General features: G+C 46.5%; 2 protein-coding genes across 2 annotated transcripts; both read right to left on the bottom strand.

Moving 5' to 3' along the window:
• Positions 1-308: 308 nt before the first annotated feature.
• Positions 309-3,261, bottom strand: LOC147651064 (uncharacterized). The gene is made up of 7 exons (XM_086846673.1): positions 3,113-3,261; positions 2,874-3,036; positions 2,681-2,787; positions 2,351-2,464; positions 2,086-2,204; positions 841-1,926; positions 309-520 (listed from the first exon to the last, which is right to left on the bottom strand). Exons 1-6 carry the CDS (start codon positions 3,259-3,261, stop codon positions 887-889), a joined length of 1,692 nt encoding a protein of 563 aa, XP_086702799.1. The 3' UTR covers positions 309-520; positions 841-886.
• Positions 3,262-3,336: 75 nt separating this feature from the next.
• On the bottom strand, positions 3,337-4,426 carry LOC147651063 (G2/M phase-specific E3 ubiquitin-protein ligase-like). Its single transcript, XM_086846672.1, has 3 exons — positions 4,124-4,426; positions 3,704-3,795; positions 3,337-3,618 (listed from the first exon to the last, which is right to left on the bottom strand). The coding sequence occupies exons 1-3, from the start codon at positions 4,164-4,166 to the stop codon at positions 3,337-3,339; spliced, it is 417 nt and encodes a 138-aa protein (XP_086702798.1). The 5' UTR covers positions 4,167-4,426.
• Positions 4,427-21,596: the final 17,170 nt, after the last annotated feature.

Raw genomic sequence — 21,596 nt, 5'->3', positions numbered from 1 at the left:
CGAAATTCCTGAGATGCAAGCAGGAGTTACCTCTCATTAATCTCCCACAACCTTGGCAAGTAGAAATGAAGATCAAAATACTTCTGCATAATTACTAACTTCTGCTGCTGAAAATCCTCTGGATTTAATCCTCTGGATTAAAATCCTCTGACCTTCTTCACACCATATTGCTCTACAGTGCCTGCCAGAAGCTGTTCCTTAGAAATGGCTCCGTTAGGAGGGTTCTGCTGTTACCTTCTTTGATGCCCAACTCCTCTGTGTCTTCAAAGAAGGAAAACTTGAAAGCACTCGACTCCTGAGTTCCGTCGTTTTCAGGCAAAGGTCCCAGACGTTCGTCTGGGGCAGAGTCCTGCGCATCCTCTTGGTCCCAGGCTATTTCCACAGTCTTTTCCGGTTTGACCTTTGAAGGTCCAAGCAAGTCTTTTAAATCAGCAGCAGTGTCGCAGTCGATTTCTCCAGACACTTGAGGCAGTGTCTCACTCTCTTCCTTCTCCCTCTGCTTTACTGAAGAAAGGCTTTACTGAAATGAGATTGATCAAGGATAGCAACACAGCCCACGGCCTTTTCAAAGACAGCTTCCCTAAGAGACACCTTGCTCGTCATGTCTCCCTAAACGTATCCAAGCCATTAAGGACTGGTTCACTTTCAAGGGGAAGCAGTGGGGAAATATCTGTCTAAAGGCAGCAATGAGTGTCCTTTTTAATTAGCTATGTCCTCAGGTGGCTTTTCCCTTCACAATACATGGTAACATAGAAATCAAGGATCATAGAAATGCCAAGAGCTAATCTGGGTTTTCCACAGACCTGCAAATCTCAAGGTCCCTGTACTGACCCTTCTCACCTTCACTTACAGCCACCAACAGAGGGACTAGAAAGAGAAGATGACACTACGTGCTGCTGTTAGAGGTCCGAGTTGAGGCCCGACGTGGCTGGCGGGAGCGGTTGCTCCAGCGCGACGTCCCCGACGGTGTCCCCCTGCGCCTGGGCCTCTCAGCGCTGGCTGCTGTCCTCCTGCTCCCGTCCTGCCGACTCCTGGACCGGACAGGTCGGTTTGAGGCCCAACGTTGCAGGCGGGAGCGGCTGCGTCTGGGGGACGTCCCCGAGGATGTCTCCCTTTGCCTGCGCCTCTCAGCATTTGCTGCTGTCCTCCTGTTCCTGTCCTGGAGACCGCTGGGCTGGACAGGTCGATTCGAGACTTGACGTGGTAGTCGGGAGCGGCTGCGTCTGGGGGCTGCCTGCGATGGTGCCTCCCTTTGCCTGGGCCTCTCTGCCCTCGATGTTGTGCTGCTGCTCCTGTCTCGGCGACTCCTCGACCGGGCAGGTGGACTCTGGGCCTGGGCTTCCTGGCGGGATCGGCTGAGTCTGGGGGCTGCCCGCGATGGTGTCTGCCTTTGCCTGGGCCTCTCTGTCCTTGATGTTCTCCTGCTGCTCTGGTCACAGTGACTCCTTGACCAGACAGGTGGACTTAAGGCCCGAGCTTGACAGCAGGGGCAGCTGCATCTGGGGGAAGCCTGCGATGGTGTGTCCCTGGGCCTGGGCCTCTCAGCCCTTGGTCTTGTCTCGCTGCTCCTGTCACGGCGACTCCGTGACCGGACGGGTCTATCTGGGGCCCGACTCTGCTGGCGAGAGCGACTTCGCCTGCGGTCAGGCCCAGCACGCCTGGAATGGACCCTGTCCTCAGGGCCCATGGAGCTGCTGTGTCTTGGCCTTGATGTGCTTGGGCTGCTGCTGTCTGCCAAGGATGAGGCTGCACGCTGGGGGCTGCTGTGACTGCTGGCCTCTGGAGATGGAGAACGGGGAGCCAGAGCTGATGACACCGGGCTGCTGGTGGGGCTGATGGCCTCAGATTCTGAGAGGCCCTGAGAAGATTCCAGTCCTGACTGTCCGGTCAGGCTGGGGCCATTGAGCTCCGGCTCATCCCTGGCACCTGTAAGAGCAAACAAGAATGTCCGAGGCCTGCCAGGCCTGGAGCAGGCCATGCCCGACCAGAGCACTGCCCCCAGCCCTCCAGGAGCCCATGGGCTTTGCCATGCCCAGCCTGGGCACTGGCCCCAGCCCAGGGACACCCGCCTGCTTTGCCTCATACCCGTGCCGAGACCAGCACAGCTCTCACACTCCCAGTGGGTTGTCCTCACTGTCAGGCCAGAGCAGCGCCTGTGGGTGCCCTCAGCAGCACAGGAGGAGCACAAGAGCAGCTCCCAGGGCCTGGGAAAACAAACGGGTTGATAGCACTGAAGACAAAGTGTCCCAGCATGGGATTGTGCAGCCCAGCACCACCGGCTCCTTCTGCTTTGAGCCCTTCCTGAGACACAGGTTCCCTGCAGAGCCCCGGGTGCAGCTTCCCAACTCACCCCTCTTCCTCTGCCTCCTCCCTGCCTCCTGGGTAAAGGCATTCCCTGGCATTGCACCTGCTGTGCCTCTCTCCTAGATCCGCAAAGGCATTGTTGTCTTCCCATGTTGGCCCTCTGATGGAGAAAGGAAAAGCTGATGTGTTTCTTCTGCCCTGCCCTCACGGAGGTAACAGGGTGACCCTGCTCTTCCTCCAATGCTTTTCCAAGTCCCCTGAGAAGCGCAAGTCCAGACTCCCTGGATGGGGCAGGGCTTGGACTGCTGGGGCAGGGCCTGGCACAGCACGGCACTTGCACCCTCCTGCCTTGTGAGCCCCGCAGAAGGACACCAACCTGATGGGGGTGCGGATCCCCATGCGGAACATCTCCACAAGGAATTCCTCATGATCTCTGCAGAGGGGGCAGCTGAAGTGCAAAAGACCAGCGCGCATGGCCTGTCCCTGCAGGGCAAACAGAAGCAGTGTGAGCCAGGCCCTGGTGCTGCTGAGCACCTGCTGTGTCCCAGGCCTGAGGGCATGGCTCCCACCTGGAGGCAGTCCCTGTGGAACCAGGCTCTTTTGCACGTCGGGCACACGATGGTCTTGAAGGTCATTCTGTCCTCCACTGGCTCCATGCAGATGGGGCATTCGGTGCCCGGCTCTGGAGTCACCTGCACCATCTGCACTGGACGGTGTTCAGGGCAGAAGGACCTGGGGACAAAGGGATAGGCCTAATGAGAAAGTCTCAGTCCTTCCCCAAGGGTGGCCAGAAGGGGAGAGGAGCTACCTGTATGGGGCAATGTACTGCGTGACACAGCCGCCCTCCTTGGCACAGGGCAGGTGGAACCATCTGTTGCAGCCTTCCTTGCAGCACAGGATGGTGGCCCCGCTCTGGCCGCAGACGCAGCAGTGCTGGAATGAGCCAGGCAGCCCCATCAGCGGCAGCCTGGGGACCTCCCCAGGCCGCCCCAGGGCTGCAGGCAGGGAGCAGGATGGGGCCGCTGCTGGCGCTCAGCCCACAGAGCCAGCTGGTGAGGGGAGCTCCTGTGCCAGAGGCTCCACGGAGCTGCTGGGAGCCAGACTTTGTCCCACAGCCGGCTGCATGGCCGGCCTTCCTTGCTGGGGCTCTGGGCTAAGCTCTGGCCAGCCTCTCCTGGCACAAATCTCCCTGCTCTTTTGCCAGGCCCTCACCTTCCATGCCGCCCGCCTGACTGCAAGCTGGATATCTGGAAGGAGGAAACCCAGGAGTCCAACACATTTTTTTGCTTGCCGGAAAAGCAGCGTGGCAAAATACTGCAGAAAATGGGAAGAGCTGATGAGGACAGGGTGGCAGGGACTGCCCCTTGCAGTGCTGGAGGGAGTGCCCGGAGCCACTCACCAGGCAGAAGATGTGGGCATAGAGCCCGTATTTCTCCTGTTTGTCGCCGCAGGTGTCCGGGTCAGCCTCTGAACGGCGACACAGCAGGCATGCTGCAGGGGACAGACACAATGGCAGCCGGCGTCAGCAGCTCTGTGGAGCTCTCAGCCCGCAGCATCGGCCCCAAGGGCTGCTCTGTCCCTGCCTGCGTGCCTGCCTGATGGGCAGGGCTGGAGGCCTTGGAGAGCAGCGGCCATTGCGGGCACGGGGCTCCCAACAGCTGCCCCCTGGCCCAGCTGGGCCCCACTTGAGGAGGAAGGAGGCTGCCAGCCCTGGCCTGGCTGAGCAGCTCCTGCCTCCTTTGGCCTCTGCTCTGGGCCCCACGCTGGCCACCCCGACAGCCCCTGGGCCAGGCTGTGAGAGGGGCTGCTTTGCCCTCACCTTGCTCTCTGCCATCAGAGCCCTCCTGCTCCCTGTCGCACATGGCGGCTGTCAGCTCTGAGTCCCTGTCCAGGAACGCCGCTGTCTCCGCCAGGTGCTGGTCCTCTCTCTGTGGGAGGAAGAAAAGTGATGGGAGTTTGGAGAACAGGCCCAGAGCTACGAGGGTGCTACTCCCTGGTCAGCCCTGCGTGAGCCCTGCTCCTGTCCGCCTTCTGCTCCCGTCGTCGCGCTGAGGAACACCGCCGTCTCCTCTGGATATTCCTGCGCTGATTCTGGGAAGGGAGAGGCAGGTGAGCCTGCAGCACAGGCCCAGAGGCCCGAGGTGTGGGGCCCCTCTGGTCCCTGGGCAGCTGCTTCCCTGTCTTACCTTCTCCTCCCGTTGCCAGGTCGCACTGACACACGGCCTGAGCCCAGCCTTCCCTTTTGGGGCTTTGGTCGCACGCGTCACAATGGCCACTCTGACGTCAGCATCATGCTCCCAAGATTCAAGCAGCCATGGCCTCACATGACCGGTAGCCACTTGCGGCCACCCCCTTGGCAACCGAGGTTCTGACATGGTTCCAAGCCTTTGGTCAGCGCGGAACCAGGGCAGAGACTCCTGCAGCAAGTGCAGGGTCCAATCCCAGGCTCCAGGGCAGCCATCGAGGGTGGCACTGTAGGCACAAAGGTGCTGTTCAGGCATGGCCACCCCAGGGCTCCTGCCCCTGGCAGTCGGTTGCCCAGAGAGCTTGTGCAGAGTCTCTTGCAATGCACAGATTCCAAACCTGCTCTTGGTGCACCGACATGTTCCTCTAGACCTCTCGGCAATAAACTGAGATGAACCTGATTTCATGCCCGTGCTGATCACTGTTGGGAACAGGAGATAAAGCTGGGGACCACGTCAGCTGCCTCCCAACCGCAATTCGCCTGTCATCTAATAATCTAATAACTTTGACATTTTGTATTAAAAATTTAGTATTAAGTATTAGTATTAAGCTCCCGAGAAACATCATCTTTTACACTGACTCAGTGGAAACCCAGAGAATTTCTTGGGAGTTTTCTGTGTACGTCTGACTGGAGAGGTTTCAACCGTCCTTGTCTCGGTAGTCCAAACCAGGAGGATGTTTTTCCCACAGTAAAGGAACGTTGCTAGTTTGGTCCATGTTTTCCTTCTAGCAAATATATTGAAAAAACACCGCTTCCCTAAGCACTGCCTTGCTTTTCATGTTTCCCTAAAAGTATCCAGGCCCATGAAGGAGTGGTTACCTTTCAAGGGCAATGTCTAGGTTGACTGTATGACACTGTCTCCCCTGTCATCTGCTCTATGCCCGGACATGGGTCCTGCAGCTTTAAGCTAGGCCCAGGGGATGGGGGGAAACCAGGGGTGTTCTTTTGGCTGTCTGTTCAAACACAGGTTCTCCTCCACTCTCAGCATTGATTCTTTCCCAGCAGAGATAGGGGGAGTTAAATTCTTGCTTGTAGCTAGCTTCAGTTTTGCCAGCTGAGGCAAGAAGTTGCTCAGGACTGCATAGAGCTTCCCTGCACACCCTTCATTTCCCTTTATTATGGTAAACCACCGCAATAACCTGATCAGAGATAGCCCTTTAAGGACTTTAAACGGATTGCGGCAGTTCGGCCAGCATCTTGGCTGGATCCCATGTGAGATCTTGCTTCCCTTTTCTTTTAGCCCTCTGTCTCGCCCGTCGATTCGGTTGCTTCGAACCATGGGGTGTTCCATCTTCTCGGCAGCAGGGATAACTTTCAAGGAAAGACCCTTTTTCTCGAGACTGCCGTTTTAAGAATTGCTCCCAATTTTTATTTTTTACCCCTGGGATATCACACCTGACTTTTGTCAGTGTTTTGCAACAACGTATTGCAATTATTTCAATAATATATGGTAAAGGGGTATTAGGATGATAACAATAATTTTCCGTATTTATCCCAAAAGCATAAATCTCCCACCATCGATCAGATCCTTTTTCAAATTGTCCTGTTTGCACACCTTCCTGTAATGCAATCTCAGTCAAATTTCTTTCAAACTTGTAACACTCTGTGCAAATCCCTCTTGGCGATCGACCCCACTTAGAATGTGTCTACCACTTTTCTTTACACACTTTACAAATGGAACATACTAAAGGATAACATTCACAATTTGGTACTGTACACAAGATTTGCATGTGAGAGTTCATCAGGGTCTCATCTCTATGTTGATGGTAGAGAGCGAGAAGTATCTGCTGAATTTTCTGGATCAGCTGAAGGTAAATCACTGGGATCAGCAGGTTTAGTCCATCGACTCGGCACCCAGACAGGCTGTGTGTTGGTAGACACACAAAGATAACCACGTCCCTGTCGTGGTTTTAAACTAATAACTAAGAAAATTACTTACTTCTTGCTGTGAGATATGGATTAGAACAAGAGCAAAATAGGCATACAACTTAAAAGGGAAAAAAAAGAAAGTTTATTGACAAACCACAATAATAAGAACACCAGAATAAACTTCCAGAACAACCTTTCCATCCCCTATCTACCTGTCGTTCCGATTGGGAACGGCTAGAAAGAACGACACTGGACTCTCAAGGGAGTAACAACACGAGAATTCCTTAGTTTATTGCTTCAGCTCTCTCTTATAGACAGATACGTGGAAAGTACAGAAAAGAAACTCTTATTGGCTAACAAAGTGCTACATTACCATCATTGGTCAGGGGCACTCTGCCCCCCTGACTGTCTCCTGCAAGGAGAAACAAGAGGCTGCAAAACAACACCTGCAAGGCTGTTTAGTGTCCCTGAGAATTGTTTTAATTCCTTCTCATATTTTTCCCAGGATACTTTCTCAAGCAGCCTGAGGAGCCATGCGGCCTGCAATTTGTACAGGCACTGTAGTTCAGATTTAGCATCTATATCTACCCACTATTCCCTTGTTCACATGACAACAGAGACAAAAACTCTGGAACTCTGATGGTTAAAACAGTCCCAGTTCTTGCTAGTCTTTTCACCAGTCTGTATAGAGAAACAGAAGTTTCTTCCTGTTAATTTATGGAGTTTCTCACAAGAAAACTATTTTTCTTATAGTTTTCTATTGCCCTAATGTTAGCTGCTCAGAGCTGCTATTATTAGAGTTCACTCCTCCCATTTTCACATCACTCTGAAGTATGTATGGGCCATGAGTCTAGAGATAGCATTTTTAAGGATATGTTATTCAAAGGCAAAAAAAGTCTTCTTCATCTGTTTCTGTGAGCTTCACCAGAAAACAGTTTTCTCATTGCCTCTCAAGGCTTTAAATCTCTCAACAGTTTTCTCATTGCCTCGCAAGGCTTTTAATCTCCCAGCACTTCACTATACTATAATTACTCTTTACTCAAATTTACACTTTGAGCACTATTCCTCTCTAGATCTTATATCATGAATTAAAGGAGTTCTTTTCAGGACTTCATTGTCCATCTCCATAGTTTTAACAGGGAGATATTTCAGCATAATTAAAGCATCTTCTTAATTCTCTACCTTTCTTGAAGCTTCTTTTCTTTCTTGTCACTGGTAGTTTATAAAGTCTCTTTTCATGTTGACCTTTCTCTCTCTCTCTCTCTGGATAAAAAGATTAATCCGCAAGTCTCATCTGGGTAATGAAAGAGTTAACATCTTGCCCAGGCTTTTGTAGATGGTTCGGAGATCTCTGCCGAACAGGAGCTGGAGCCGTCTGTGATGGAAAGTTCCTCATGGCTGCTCTGGAGCGTGTAGTCGCTGTTCCAACCCGCTGCAAGTCCAGGGCCTCTCTCTTTCTTCACTGGGCAGTTTCTAGTGAATTAGTTACAGCAAAACCTGCAGCCGAGCCAGAGATCGGCTCGGCCCGGCCCGGGCCCGAGGAAAACCTTCCCTGGGCCCCCCCATCTCCCGGCCGGGAGACGGGGCAGGCCCGGCCCCATCCCCGCCCGGCCGCATGGCCTGGGCAGGGACGGGAGGCCTGGGGCTCCGCCACCCTCCACAGCCAGGAAACAAAGAGAACCCAGAGAGCTCTGCTTTTACATTTTAAGGTAGGGTTCACAAGTTGATCCCACTTTTCAATGGCCTAAACTGCTGTCAATTCCCAGCAATGACCGATAATTGGTCAGGAGAAAAGACTCCAAGCACTTCCCAGCAGCTCCAACTCCCTTAAAGGTAAAGTAACTCCATGACAGTCCCCAATACAGTACCTTGCTGGGACCTCCCCACAGACCTGGTTTTGGATCTTTATAGCGAACCCATATTGGACTTTGAGTTTTCTCTGCTTCACGTGCACTATGATGTACTGCTGCAGGCAAATCACTGTTTCCAAAAATACACAGAAAATTTAAAACAAATAAACAACGTAATAATTGTTCTTGTGGATCTTTGATCTCCCTACATTTATTTGGATATTGTTTTAAGGTACCATTTGCTCGTTCTACTATTGCCTGACTTGTGGGGGAATGTGGAATCCCTGTTATGTGTTTGATTCCCCATGATTGCATCACCTGCTTAATTCTACTACTACAATAAGCAGGTCCATTGCCTGTTTTAATAGAACGTAGAACTCCCATGACTGCAAAACAATTTACTAAATGTCGCTCAACATTCCGTGCTTTCTCGCCAGATTGAGCTGTAGCCCAGATGTAATGACTATAAGTATCGACGGTGACATGTACATATTTAACTCTCCCAAACTCTGCAACATGAGTAATATCCATTTGCCACAACTCATTAGCCTGTAATCCTCTAGGGTTTACCCCAAGACCCAATCCACTGCCTTGAGTATGAAAACTACAAATAGGACATGCTTTGACAATAGCCCGAGCCTCCTCTAATGGTATCGGAAACTCCCAATGGGGACCTTTTGCATTTTGGTGAAAGATGGCATGAGCTTCTCTAGCTAATATCTGTGATGGGACAGGGCTATTTTGGGACAGTGAAACCAATCGGTCTGCCCTAGCATTTCCTTCTCCTAAACCCACATGCCATTTGTGGCTACGAATATGGATAATAGCAAAGGCAGCCATCCTCAATTTTACTGCTCTTTGAAGTTGCAAAAACAGTTCATATAAACGAAGGTTTCTTACTTCCTTTATGTCTGCATTTTCAGTACAGTCACTCACTCCTGCAACGTATGAAGAATCAGTTACCACATTAACAGGACCCTTAAACTGCACCAAAAGCCAAACAACAGCGACTAATTCCAGAATTTGTAATGTATCCTCCTTTTGAGCTGGAATAGGATGATGGTTCCATTGTCCTTGTGAATCTTGCCATATAGCAGCAGCTGTACGAGATTTCTTTCCAGCATCAGTGAACACACTTGATGCCCCTGCTGTTGGCACAAATGATCGTTTGGGCTTCTCAATCCAATTCTGCTGGCCTATCCATCGTAGTGGTATTCGAGGCACTTCCTCAGTACTGCCCACACTGCTGTTGTCAAGCAATGCTTCTTGCAGTGTCGAACTGTGAATTAAATACCAATCTAAAGTGTCCTTTTTTATTGCTACCTGAATTTCAGCTGGATCTGCACCCATAATTTGGCACAATCGCTTCCGCCCTTGTTTTATCCAATTTGCTAAAATTTCAATTTTTTGAATTAAAGTATGTCTCTGTTGTAGTGGTGGCATCAACCACTCTAATACCCATACCTCCCCTGTTTTCTTCTGTTGTTGCGTTAAGGCACCGATGAGATGTTGAGGTCCAAACCATACAGTAAGGTTAATGTCCAAGTCTGGATCTCACCTACGAACAACACCTGTCTGGATACAGTCCATTATTTTATTGAGAGCTTCTTGTTGTTCACTGGTGACCTGTATAGGTGCTGTAGGATCAGTACCCTTTAACAAAGGTCGTAAGGATTGTAAAAGCTCATTAGGAATACCCACAACAGGTTTAAGCCATTGTAAATCTCCTAGCAATCGCTGAGCATCATGAACAATATGAAGTGACATGTTTAATGACAGTTTCTGAGGGGCAACATACTGCTCAGTTAAAGTGCACCCGAGATATTTCCATGGGGACGACAGCTGTATTTTCTCAGGTGCAACAAGCAGTCCATTCTGAAGTAGTTGTGTTTGAATGTCTTTAACTTGTTTATCTGCAAAAGGTTGCGACTGAGCAAAAAGAATATGGTCCATATAATGATAAATAATAGTTGTAGGCCACTGAACACGTAGTGGCTGCAAAGCATTATCAACATCAAGCTGGCTGTCATGGGGTAGCTTTACCTTTAAGACAGCTTGGAGGGAGAGGAAGTTGAAGCTGCTGGTGGCTGATGGGAGTTTTTCCCTCCTGACCAATTATCGGTCATTTTCAAGAATTGACAGCAGATCTGACCATTAAAAAGTGAATTCAACTTGTAAACACCCCCTTAAGAAGTACAGACAGAATTCTCTTGTTCTCTTTGGTTTCCGGCTTCGGACAAGGTAGCAGGCTCTGTCTTGGCCTCCTCCCCCCCCTCTCCAGGCCTACAAGGCCGCGGGGTGGAGGGGGGGGGGAGGGAGAAGAGAAGCAGCGCTGGCCAGCCGAGCTTGGTTTTCAGTTTTTGCTGCTAGACTGAAACTTAACACCATGAACTCTTGCAGTTTTCTTAAAGCTTTTAATTCTTTTACTACCTGGATAAACATACAGATTACTCCTCTTCTCAGAAAGACAGAGAGAGAGACAATCAACATAGAGGAGACATCATAGAACCACCAAAAATAGTGAAGAAAAGAGTTAAGTTTAGATAAGAAAGAGAGAATAAGGAGATGCTTTACAGCTGAAATATCTTTCTGTTAAAGCTATGGAGATGGACAATAATAGTATAAAAAGACTCCTTTAATTCATGATAAGAGTATTAAGAGGAATGAGATATTCAAAATGTAACTTTTGAGCAGAAGAGAGAGAGAGAGAGTACTTGTGATACTGTGAGTTGCTGGAATTGAGTTGCGTGAAGATTTTGAAGCTTTAGGGGCAAAGAGAAAACTGTTTTCCAAGAAGGCTCACAGAGACAAATGAAGAAGACTTCTGCCTTTGAATAACTTATCCTTAAAAATAAGATTCCTAAACTCTGTGACCCATACACACCTTAGAGATGTGAAATGGGAAGAGAAGATCTAATGACAGATTTCCGGGCAGCTGGCATTAGAGAAATAGAAAACTATGATGAAAAATAGTTTTCTCGTGAGAAACTCCGTAAGCTAACAGAAAGAGACTTCTGTTTCTCTACAAAGACTGATGAAAGACTGTAGCAAGAATTAAGACTGTTTTTAACCACCAAAGTCCTAAAGTTATTTGTCTCTATGTTGTCGTGTGTACAGAGGAATAGTTAAGATGTAGAAGATAAGGGAGTTTTCTGAAAGTTTATTCTGGTATTCTCATTCTTGTAGTTTGTTAATAAACTGTCTTTATTCCTTTTAAGTCTTAAGCCTGTTTTGCTCTTGTTTTAATCCATATCTCACAACAAGAAATAAGTAGTTTTTTGAGTTACTGGTTTAAAACCACGACACTGGCGCAAGGTAGGAGAATTACGCATACCTTGTGGTAAAACTGTCCATTCAAATCTCATGTCTGGTTCTGCTCGATTTAATGAAGGCAAGGTAAAAGCAAATCTGCAAGTATCCTGTTCATGCAGTGGGATAGTGAAAAAACAGTCCTTTAAATCAATTATTAACAAGGGCCAATCTTTTGGCAACATTGCAGGCTTGGGCAAACCGGGTTGTAGCACCCCCATTGGCTTCATTTGTTCATTTACTGCACGTAAGCCGATATTTCCCAGACTTCTTTTTTATAACAAAAATAGGGGTATTCCAAGGACTTGTTGACAACTTTAAATGTCCTTGTTGATATTGTTCCAGCACTAATTGATGAGCTTATTGCAGACTTTCCCTTTTTAAAAGCCACTGTTCAACCCATACTGGCTCCTGAATTATCCATTTAAGTGGGAGTGGGAAAGTCCAAACAATGGCCTCTATTCTAAAGGGTGCTTACTGGTCAAAATAACACCAAGTTGTGACAAAATATCTCTCCCTATTAGACATTGAACCTTGTCTGATAATGGGACAATTGACAAAACAGAACTGATGACCTTCCCATCTAATTGAATCTGGATTTGTGGAGACTTTTTCACTAAAGTTAAGCCTCCAACCCCTGTAACAGTAACCGTACTAGGCAACAAAGGCCATTCCTGGGGCCAATACTGTGGAGCAACAATGCTTGAGTCCGCTCCAGTATCCAATAATCCTTCTAATTGATGGGATTCTCCGTTATAATTGAGAACAACTGTTTGCTTGGGTCGAGTGTTTAAGTCCAGAGTAAGTAATGTAAGTCCTCCTGTAGAACCAAATCCACCTGTAACCTGTCATTGATTTTTCAATGGTGTCAACTGATGGGTATATTGCGGTAGTGGCACGAATTGTGCAATTCCCTGTCCCTTATCAATTCTGGCTGGTGGTGCCAGCGTATATGCCATGATATATATTTCACCAGAATAGTCCACATCAATTACTCCAGGTAAAATAAACAGTCCCATTAGACTAGCAGATGAATGTCCCAACACTACTGCACCCACAGCTTTTCCATTTATTATCACTGGTCCAATAATTCCCATGGGAATCTTGTAGGGCTGGGATGTCAATAAATCCCCAGTCACTGAGGCTGCCAGGTCCAGGCCGAGGCTCCCTACTGTGGCAGGCTGGAGGGAAGTTGAAGCACTGATGTTCCGGCAGCTGCTATTTGTGTCCTGGCGCGGCGGCTCCTCGCGCTGGCCTTCCCACTTCCCGATCGCCGGCGGCAGACATTATCAGCGTGGGTATTGGACCGACACTGATTGCCCCAAACAGAGGGTACAGTACATTCCTTCCAAATATGTCCAAGGTTGCCACAGCAAAAACATTTGAGTCGGGAGGCTGGAATCCTGCCATTGTTGGTTGTAGCTGCTTGTAGGGGTGCAAGATCTGCTAAAACCTGACTCTGAGTAGCTGCGGCCTGCTTTCTAACCCTTGCCCTGGTTCTTTAATTGCCTGGACTAACATTGCCTGTGAGCCCACCGGTATATTAGACATCCTTTCTAATGCCTCTTCAATAGTCCAGTTAGCATTTAGGGAATTTAAAACTGACCTGGTTGCTGCATTACAACTTTGTAAGGCACATGGTTTTAATAATGCTCCACTCATATATTCAGGAACACCTGCCCGCTCTATAGCTGCAGCCGCTTTATCAATAAATGCTCCAAATGGCTCATCTGGCCCTTGTTTAATACCCATATAAGATGGAATAACCTCCTGGCTCCTTAATCCGATCACATGCAGCTTGCACTAACCGCATCCCTTCTCTCAACTTGTCTAGCCCCAGAATAGCTTGTGCTTCCACTTGACTATATGCTCCTAATCCTGTAAGTTCTTCCAAAGTTAGCCCATGCAGTGAATCACCTGCCTGTCTTTGCACATTTACACTTTCTTGACAATAAGCTTGCCACTGTGCATTAAACAACAACTGCTGATTGTTATGAATTCCCTCAAGAGAGTGATCTGGTTCAATCAGAGAAAAGTTTTATTAATCACAGCAAGCAAGCAATAAGCAATAGATCAGCGCTGGGCGACAGGGGAGCAGGAGAATTCCCGCTCCACGCAACTGCCGCACCGCTGGTTTCCGTACTCCCCCTTTTAACCCGGCTTCCGGGTTACGTGTCCTTTCTCTGGCGTCTCTGCGCATGTGTCTCCGGTTGCTAGGGGGTCTTTTTTCTGCCTTCTGGTGGTCGCGGGATGAAGATCATAGGTCTTCCTCAGTCTTATCCTTTTGACCTTTCTTCACTGTTTTCTGTTAAGGCTTATCTTTGGTGACTTTCTGGAATTCAAGAAAGCTCGCAAGGCCGTTAGTGATTTATGCAAGCGTCAGTAGCAACTTTCAACCTCATCCTGATTCCACAAAGCATAGTTTTGCAAAGCATCGTATCTACATGTTCAGGCGAACAAAATGGTCTCTGCTTATCACAATCCCCCCCTTTTTCTATGCCTTACTTTTGTTCGCTAAATCTTTGTAGTTCTCTTTTACTTAGTTCTAAATAATCTTCTGTCTCTTCCCCATTTAAGGTTTCATATTTAGCTTGTATTAACATAAGGTGAGCTGCTTCTAACTTGCTTTTCATGATGCTAATGATTTTTTTGAAAATGCAAGGGCCAAAAGTAAGTCCTAAAATTAGTCAAATTAGCGGTCCCGCTATGGTAGATAGCAGAGTTGTTAACCAGGGAGAATAGTTAAACCAGGATTCGTACCAACTTTGTTGCATTTCTTGTTCTCTCTTTCTCTTTTCCAGTCCTTCCCGTAATTTGGCCATAGTTTCTCTTCCTACCCCACTTTTGTTTACATATACACAGCATTCTTCCCTGATCGCAGCACATAGGCCCCCTTGCTGTAAAAATAATAGATTTAATCCCCTTCTATTTTGCAAGGCCACCTCAGCTAGCGAGTCTAGGGAATCTGTGAGGTCTTCTATAGATTTATCGATTCTTCTTAAATCCTCATCTACTGAAATTCTAAGCTCTCTGAACCCCTGGTGTTGATTCGCTAAGGATGCTATACCTGTTCCTAGTCCAGCTCCTTCTATGCCTAGCAATACGGCTACTGTTAGTGCCATGAGGGGTTCTCGCTTCACCAAATGATGTTCTGGGTTTTGGTATTGTGTATACACATATTCTTCAGAATGATAAATAATCCTGGGAACTATTATAACCTGTATGCAAAATTCGTAGGTTTCATTAAAGGCTGTTATAGAAACACATGGGGTTACTCCTAAGGTGTTACAAACCCATTTAGTATTAGCTGCTGGAATCAGCCACTGAGCTGGCTTGCGAGGGTCCTTAATCTGCATTTTTGTCTGACATAAATGATTCTTATCTGGGGGCACATTTCCTAGACATTTTCCTTTTCCAGTGACTCGAGATAATGTTATCCCTGGAGTATCTTCTCTTCCTGTTTTCCATAAGCAGGCAGCAGGCTTGGTACCGTTTACCCTTTTTGGTTCTGCTATGGAGCCTATGGCTTCATAAAAGGGTGGGTTAATGTTATAGCATAACCAACATTCCCTAGTTAAATTTGGGTGTGTATTATTTAACGCTTTAAAGGTAGCCTGTAAAATTTTCCAAAGGGCTTCGTTTCCATATTCTTGGGGTATCCCTACCGTGGTTGATACTTGGAACTTGCTATTTTCTAGTTTTTCTGAATGGTTATTCTGATCCCTTACTTTGGGGTCTACTGCTCCCCACACCACTGGATTTGGTCCCACAGATCTCGAATCATGGGGAACCACCTCTTCCTTTATAAGAATGTGCATTCCCTGATCTTTTCCAGGTTCCCATACCCTGAGAGCCCAGGTTCGTCCCAATAACCACCCAGGGTCTTGGGATTGTGTGATATTGATATAGTGAAATTTGCAAGTCCCAACATACATTACTGCCCCCGAGGGATCTGTCCTGGGCTTTATACATCCGTGTGGACCCCTTTCAACCTTTAGATGCTTATCTGGGTTCTGTACTTTCCACCCCATGGAAATTGTTTCACAGCCCCAATATCTACAATAAAATTCACCAGGATAATTACAATATCCTCTGCCTGGATTAGAAGCTGGGCACATATATAGTACCTTACGCCCGGGCCGTTTATAGCTAGTACCCTTCCACTTAATGAGAGAGTCTAGTGTAACTTGAAAGCTGGGGGCTTCAGAGGTGATCTGTGATTGGATAATGACCTGGTCTTCCCATCAAATTAAAGACCAATTGAAGGGTTCGTGAGTCTTGCTTGTACAAATGTTAAATGTTAAAAAATGTGCTGATTAAGATTATAAATGTTACTGACTTCTTTAATGAGCATTGGCTTCCCCTGCTATAATAGAGACTTTTCTTTTGTGAAGTGTCAATTTGGATTCCCCTGAAATTATTTTGCTGGGTTGTCTCATTCCCACTCTTGTGGCATTTCCAGGACCATGACCTTTTGGTCCCATGTGTATTGGAGTGTTTCCCTCCACAGTTTATTACTCTTCTGCCTCTGCCGTCGTCGACCCGGTTGCTGCGGGACACGGGGTGTACCATCTTCTCGGCAGCAAGAGTACTCTTCAGGAGGGGAATTACTCCTTCTTTTATTGATTCTTTGTATGTATTTTTCCCAACTTTTATGTTTTACTAAAGGGGTATTGCACCTCAATTCCTGGAGCCACCGTCTGCACAACCCAGCTACTATATTTGCTACAAAAGGCGCAGGTTCGTTTGGATGGTAACAATAATACGAGGGATTGACTCCTTTAGAGTAGATGGCCCACCACTTCTCTGATCCTGTCTCAAACTCTCCCGCTCGTATTCTGGTTACTAGGGCCCAATCAGTGAGTCTCCTCTGGGCAGTGTAGCAAGATCTACACAGCCCTCTTGGTGGGTAGCCTATATGACCGTGGGTCCACCAATGTTCTTCACATATTATACATTTAAAACAGACAAAAGGGTAACAATCTCGGCATAAAGCACAGCCTATTTTAACACTTCTATTATATATTTCCTCACCACTAGATGGAGGTATTTTATATTCTATATAAAAGCCTTTATGGAGTTTACTATTCATAAATTTCTAAGCAAGTTAATAGCTCTTAGATGTTATTTTGTTTGGGATATCTTAAGTTTCAAATCCCCAGCCGGGCTAACCACTTCCCAGTTATTAGCTTTTGGTGGCTTCACAGGTCCTTTTATTCGACTCGCATGTGTCCAGCCTTTCTCTGCTGTTTGGACTGCAGAATCACTTGTTAGTAGGACTTGATACGGTCCCTCCCACTTCGGTGTTAGGGGATTCTCTTTCCAACTTCTTATCAGCACCCACTCTCCGGGTTGTACCTGGTGTAATATAAAATCCAATGGTGGTCTTGGAGCTAGCATCCCTTTTTCCCACAATGCCCTTTTGAACTTCATTAATTTTATTAAGTACTTATTGATGTATTGATCACTCACGTTTGGATGTGTTTGAACTTCCTCTATATTATAGGGCATACCGTATAACATCTCAAAAGGGGAAATTCCCAAATCTGCCCTTGGCTGGGTTCGAATATTCACAAGGGCTAGTGGAACACGCTTAACCCATGATAATTTCCTTTCCATCACCAGCTTGGTAAGTTGCTTTTTTATTTCCCCATTCATCCTTTCTACTCTTCCAGAACTTTGAGGGTGCCAAGGGGCGTGTTGTTCCCACTTTATTCCTAATGCTTCTGCCACCTCTTGAGTTATTTTTGATGTAAAGTGGGGACCTTTGTCAGAGTCTATTGTCTCTGGTACTCCATATCTAGGGATTATTTCTTCTAATAACACCTTTACAACTGTTTGTGAAGTTTCCCTAGATGTTGGGAAAGCTTCTACGAAATGGGTGAGATGGTCTACTAGGACCAGGAGATATTTAAGTCTCCCTACCTTTGGTAGTTCTGTGAAATCAATCTGAATATTTGCAAAGGGTCTTTTTGCCAGGGGTCTCCCTCCATACGGTAATTTTCTGAGATTTTTCCTATTCGTTCGTAAACATGGGAGGCAGCTTCTAGTAATTTGCTTAGCTAAGTCTCGGATACCTGTGCTCATATACCTTGCAGCAAAATAGTCTGTTAACCCCTGTGCTCCCCAATGTGTCCTTTGATGTATTTTTTCTAATATTCTTTGAGCTATGGCTTTTGGTAGTACTTCCCGGCCATCTGGGAGAAACCATCTCCCCTCTGGGTTTTCTATTGCTCCTGTCTCTGGGAGTTTTAACCTCTCTTCCTCAGTAAATCTACTTCTTAAGTCACTATCCCTATGTTTCAAAATTTCTTCATGCCTCCCTCTTTCTTTTAGGACCATGGTTCGTAATGCCGCTCGTTTCACCTCCTGTTCGGCGGCATTATTTCCTCTACTCCTCCAGTCCATTCCCTTCTGGTGTCCTTTCAAATGAACCACTGCCAACCTTTTGGGCCTTCTCAGGGCTTTTAATACTGCAATTATCAGTTTTTGATGAACTAAATATTTCCCTTGGGAGTTTATTAAACCTCTTTCTTCCCACAGTTTACCGAACGTATGCACCACTCCATAACTATATCTGGAATCTGTATATATTGTCCCCTCCTTTCCTTCTAGTAGTTTCAATGCCCTTAATACTGAATACAATTCGCAGGCTTGGGCTGACCAAGATTTGTCTAATGGACCTGATTCTAAGACTTGCAAATCAGGTCCTCGTACGATGGCATAGCCTGTTTTCCTCCTTCCTTCTATTACTCTGGAGGACCCATCCACAAGCAGCTTTTCTCCGCTTTCTAATTCCTCTTCTTCCAAATCAGGTCTAATTTTGGTTTGTTCCTGAATTGTAGTTCTACAGTCATGTGTCAAAGGTTCGCCTTCGGGTTCTCCATACAAAAATGCAGCCGGGTTTTGTAAAGCAGTGGTTTCTAATATTAAGTTTGGGGCCTCAACTAAAATTCCTTCATATTTTAGAAGTCTAGCATCTGAAATCCACTTATCCGCCTTTTGTTGTAACACACCCCGAATGTTATGGGGGGACATTACCTTCAAATTGCTATTAAAGGTGATTTTCCTAGCTTCCTCCACCAGTAGGGCACATCCTGCTACTACTTGCAGACAAGTTGGCCAGCCCTTACTCACGGGGTCCAAGATCTTTGATAGATACCCTATCAGCTTCTTTCTCCCTGCCCACTCCTGAGTCAGGACTCCGAAGGCAATCCCATTTTCCACATTTACAAACAAATGAAAGGGTCTTTTCAAATCTGGAAGACTCAAGACAGGAGCATGAATTAAACTTTCTTGTAGGTCCCGGAATTTTTCTGTGTCTTCTGAACTCATTTCATTAATCCCTCCTGTGTCAATTTATGATATAAAAATTTAACTTTGCTGCTATAGTTTTCAATCCACTGTCTACAGTACCCTGTTAACCCCAAGATTTCATGTATCTGCCTTTTATTTTTGGGAACCGGTAGTGACAGAATTCCTTCTATCCCTTCAGGGTCTATCTTTTTCTCCCCGTTTTTAAGGTAATGGCCTAAATATTTTACTTCTTCTTCTACAAATTGGAGTTTTGCCTTGGATACTTTCAATCCCTTTAAACCCAGGAAATTTAACAACTTAATACTCTCTCTCCTTACATCTTCCTCCTCTTTCCCAGCTAAAAGCAAATCATCTACATATTGTATCAAGGTCACTCCTGGGTCTGTCTGATAATCCTGTAAAATCTGCTCCAATGCCTGCCCAAACAAACTGGGGGATTCTGTGAATCCCTGGGGGAATACTGTCCATCTCAGTTGTTGTCTCCTCCCCGTATCTGGATCTTCCCATTCAAATGCGAAATAATCTCGGCTAGTCTCATCAAAGGGGCAGGCCCAGAATGCATCTTTTAAATCTGTAACACTGTACCACAAACTGTTGTGTCCCGGCTTGCTTAGTAATGTGTACGGGTTTGCAACTATGGGGAACCGTGCTACTGTACGTTTATTAATTTCTCTTAAATCTTGTACCAAGCGATAAGTCCCATCTGGCTTCTTTACTGGCAGTATGGGTGTGTTAAAAGGTGACATACATGGTTCTAATAGTCCCTTACTTAAGAGTCTGTCAATTTCTGGTTTCAACCCTCTTTGTCCCTCAAGTGACAAGGGATATTGTTTTATTCTAACTGGGATTTCTGGGTTCTTAATAGTGACCGAGAATGGGGTTATCCTCAACTGTCCCACACTCTCAGGTGTATACCACACTTCTGGGTTTATTTTGTCTTCATCTTCCACTCTTAAAGGGCATAGCTTTATCTTCACCTCCTTATCAACTATATCTAAATGTATTCCTAATTCAATAATTAAATCCCGTCCCAACAAATTATAATCTGCTTCTGGTACTAATCAAAAATTTCCCAACCCAATTTTTGACTCTGATTCTATCACCACATCTTTAATAGCCCCCACTTCAAAGGGTTCCCCCTTTGCCCCCACTACCGTGGCAGTTTCTTTGGATATACTACATCCTTTAGGTAAAAACTGAATGGTTGATCTCTCAGCTCCAGTATCTACCAAGAATGTTATTTCTTGGTGCTGGGGACCCACTTTTAACTTTATCAAGGGCTCTTTCTGGTGTTTTCGGGTCCCCAGAATAAGGAGCCCCTGAGCCCCCTAGTCTTCTTTGAACATCTTTTCATCCTGGATCCTCACCCTACATTCTCTCTTAAAGTGTCCTTTCTTTCCACAATAAAAACAAACCTTAGTGTTCTGTCTTTCATTTGAATCTCTGATCGGTCTCTGTTGTTTCCCTTTCCAGGTTTGATCTCTACTCTCTCTCACAGCAGCCACCATCATCTTAATTTGCCGATTCTGAGCCTCCTCTTCTCTCCTAACATACGCTTTTTGTGCCTCCCGCAAAAGCTCATCCAAACCTCTGTCTTGCCACCCATCCAATTTTTCTATCTTCCGCCGAATATCCTCCCAGGCTTTTGCCACAAATTGTGCTTTAAGCAGTGCTTGCCCCAATTGGGTGTCTGGATCCATTCCGGAATATAGTTGAAAACTCTTTCTTAGTCTTTCTAACCATTCCGTAGGAGTTTCGTCTTTCTTTTGCCTCTCATTGAATGCTTTATTTATATTATGACCTCTTGGGACTGCCTCCCTAATTCCTTGAATTATAATAGTCCTCAAATCCTGCATATTTATTCTGTGCGCTGGATTTTGGTCATCCCAATGGGGATTTTGGAGGGGCCACTTTACATCTGCCAGTGGTCCCTGGACATGCTGAGCATCCCAAATGCGCATTCCTTCCCTTCTAATCATGTTTTTCTCTTCTGCCGTAAATAAAATATTCAGGATAGATTGTAATTCCTCCCATGTGTACATATTGGGTCCTAAGAACTGATCAACTCTTTCTGCAACCCCCAATGGATCTTCCAACAAATGCCCCATTTCCTTTTTGAAGTCTCTAACATCCCCCGAACTAAGGGGGACAGATATAAACCCTATTCCAGCTTGAGGGCCACCCATTGGCATCTCTCTTAATGGGAATAGGTTCTCCTGGTTCCTTCTGGATCTATTCCTGGTAACAGGCCCCACATCTGGCATGTCTAAATCCTCCTCCTCGGGGTTTGGAGGGGGAGGGGCTCGTGGTGGTGGTGGTGGTACAAATGGAGTTGGGGGGGATTATCAAAGCATCTTCTTTTCGGGGTTTCTTTTTCTTTCCCTTCCCCTCCCCTGAGTTCTCTGTCAAATATAAAAACCTCGGGCTTTACTACCCAGATCTCTGCATAAGCACTTTCCTCTGAGCTAAAGAGGATCTTTGTATTTACCCAGGAGTTTAATTTTTGTTTAACCCAATCTTCGGTTGATCCAAATATAGGCCAAAATACATTCTTTGAAATTTCCTTTCCTCCCCATACTTCTACACAATAGTGATTCATTTTTGCCCTATCTTTATTTTCTGTTCCCGGGAAATGCTTCCAATTATCTAGTATAAAACCCAATGGACTATCTCTAGGTACCGGTGGGAGTTTAATAGATACA

The sequence above is a fragment of the Cyanistes caeruleus genome, chromosome 11, assembly GCF_971803275.1.
Source record: "Cyanistes caeruleus chromosome 11, bCyaCae1.hap1.1, whole genome shotgun sequence".
NCBI lineage: Eukaryota > Metazoa > Chordata > Aves > Passeriformes > Paridae > Cyanistes > Cyanistes caeruleus.
Note: the sequence above shows the minus strand (reverse complement) of the source record. Positions and strands in the feature narration are given on the sequence as shown.